Genomic DNA, 1608 nt, shown 5'->3' with positions numbered 1-1608 from the left:
GATTGTTTGTTTTGTGTTGAGGGGGGGGGTTTACTGGTTTGTTTTTTGGGGTTTGTTTGGGGGTTTTTTGTTTTTATTTTTGCTTTTGCCCTAGCTCTTGTTTTTGTTTGGTACGTTATATTCTAAAGTGCAATCCTGTCATGATCCCTCTCGGGGCAGATTTATCAGGAGGAATGGCGTATGTTGGAGAGAACGCGTTAGATTACCGAGTGTCTATTTATTGTATATGCATATAGCGTTGGGCGTTGCTTTGATCTGATCTATGACGTTATCGTGACGTATGCCTATAGAACTTAGCTGTCTGGCTGATGGCATTAAAATTGATGATGAACTTACATGGAAGGAACGGAAGTATAGGCCCTCGCTATTTGGTTTATTTTGTGCGATGCGAAGACATATGCTTTTTTATTGAAAAGGGGGGGGGGGATAATTTGATGGGTGCTTCTTTAGCAAAAAGGGGGAAAAGGTAGGGAGACTATTATTCTGTGAAATGGTTAAGATCTGTCATGTTATTTCGCTTTAAAAAATCTGTGTATGTGTGTGTTTGCATGTGTGTATGCCTATATGTAACTGTATGTGTGAATGTGTGTATGTGTGTGTGTGATTGTATGTATATGTGTGTATATTATTATGTAGGTGTTTGTGTGTGTTGGGATACGTATATGTCCGTGTGGATGTTAGCGGTGTACTGCAACGCAACACAGAGGCAAAGACACAACGCTAATTATGTTTTAGAACTTTTGATACCGTGTTCCGAAAGCTTTTTTTTTCTCCCTTAGGAAAGTATATTTGGTTAATTTCCTCCTCTTAACTCATCCACCCCTACCCCCGCCTCTGCGGGTGGTTGGCGGGTGCTCTGGTGTGGTTTGCTCCTTCTTTCCTATCAAACATCTGTCATCCTCACCTCTCCTCCTTCTTTTTATGTTTGTTACTCTTCTTCTTGTTACTTCTCTAATCCTCGGCACGTATATGACCTAAATGTATGACCTAAATGTATGACCTAAATGTATGACCTAAATGTATGACAACTGCCATAAAACGCTTACCAAAACATAAAACTTGTTTTTTCTTTTTTTCTTTTTTTTTTAAAGAAAAAAAAGTGTAAACTATAACTCTCACTTTTTCTCTCCACCTCCTCTCCTCCCTCTCACCCTCCTCTCCCTCTCACCCACCCCCTCTGCCTCCCCCTCCTCCTCCAGGGTACCGCTGGACCTCCGGCTGGCCCACATCCGGGACGAGCTGGCGGAACAGCTGCAGCTGGATGACGTCAGAGACTACGTATTTCTCCGCAGTGTCGGCCGCAGTCTGACCAGGGTGAGTGGAACATTTTTGGTACATTGTTGTGTCTTTTGTTTGTTTGTTTGAGTAAAGAGAAGCACATCGACACAATAATGGTCATTTAGTGCTGGGGAAAAGAAAGACAGACACACAGAAACAACAGAGTAAAGAAATAGGACCTGCCAGAAGCGCCCTCCAACCACCCACATTGTTGTGTTTGACCAGGGTCTGTGGAACATGTTTGGTACATTGTTGTGTGTGACTATTATTACAGCAAGGTTGCAATCTTTCGTCTCTCTCTCTCTCTCTCTCTCTCTCTCTCTCTCTCTC

General features: G+C 42.7%; 1 protein-coding gene across 1 annotated transcript in view; it reads left to right on the top strand.

The window, feature by feature from the left end:
- Positions 1-1608, top strand: part of LOC101852658 (zinc finger CCCH domain-containing protein 13) — a gene marked incomplete in the record, with an annotated part of 78502 nt that overhangs the window by 26217 nt on the left and 50677 nt on the right. The window contains 1 exon segment of the mRNA XM_035968254.1: positions 1200-1314. Within this exon segment, the coding sequence (XP_035824147.1) occupies positions 1200-1314 (115 nt within the window).

This window comes from Aplysia californica, unplaced genomic scaffold (genome assembly GCF_000002075.1).
Source record: "Aplysia californica isolate F4 #8 unplaced genomic scaffold, AplCal3.0 scaffold00003, whole genome shotgun sequence".
NCBI classification, from domain to species: Eukaryota; Metazoa; Mollusca; class Gastropoda; order Aplysiida; family Aplysiidae; genus Aplysia; species Aplysia californica.
This window is presented reverse-complemented; position numbering and strand designations above follow the sequence as displayed.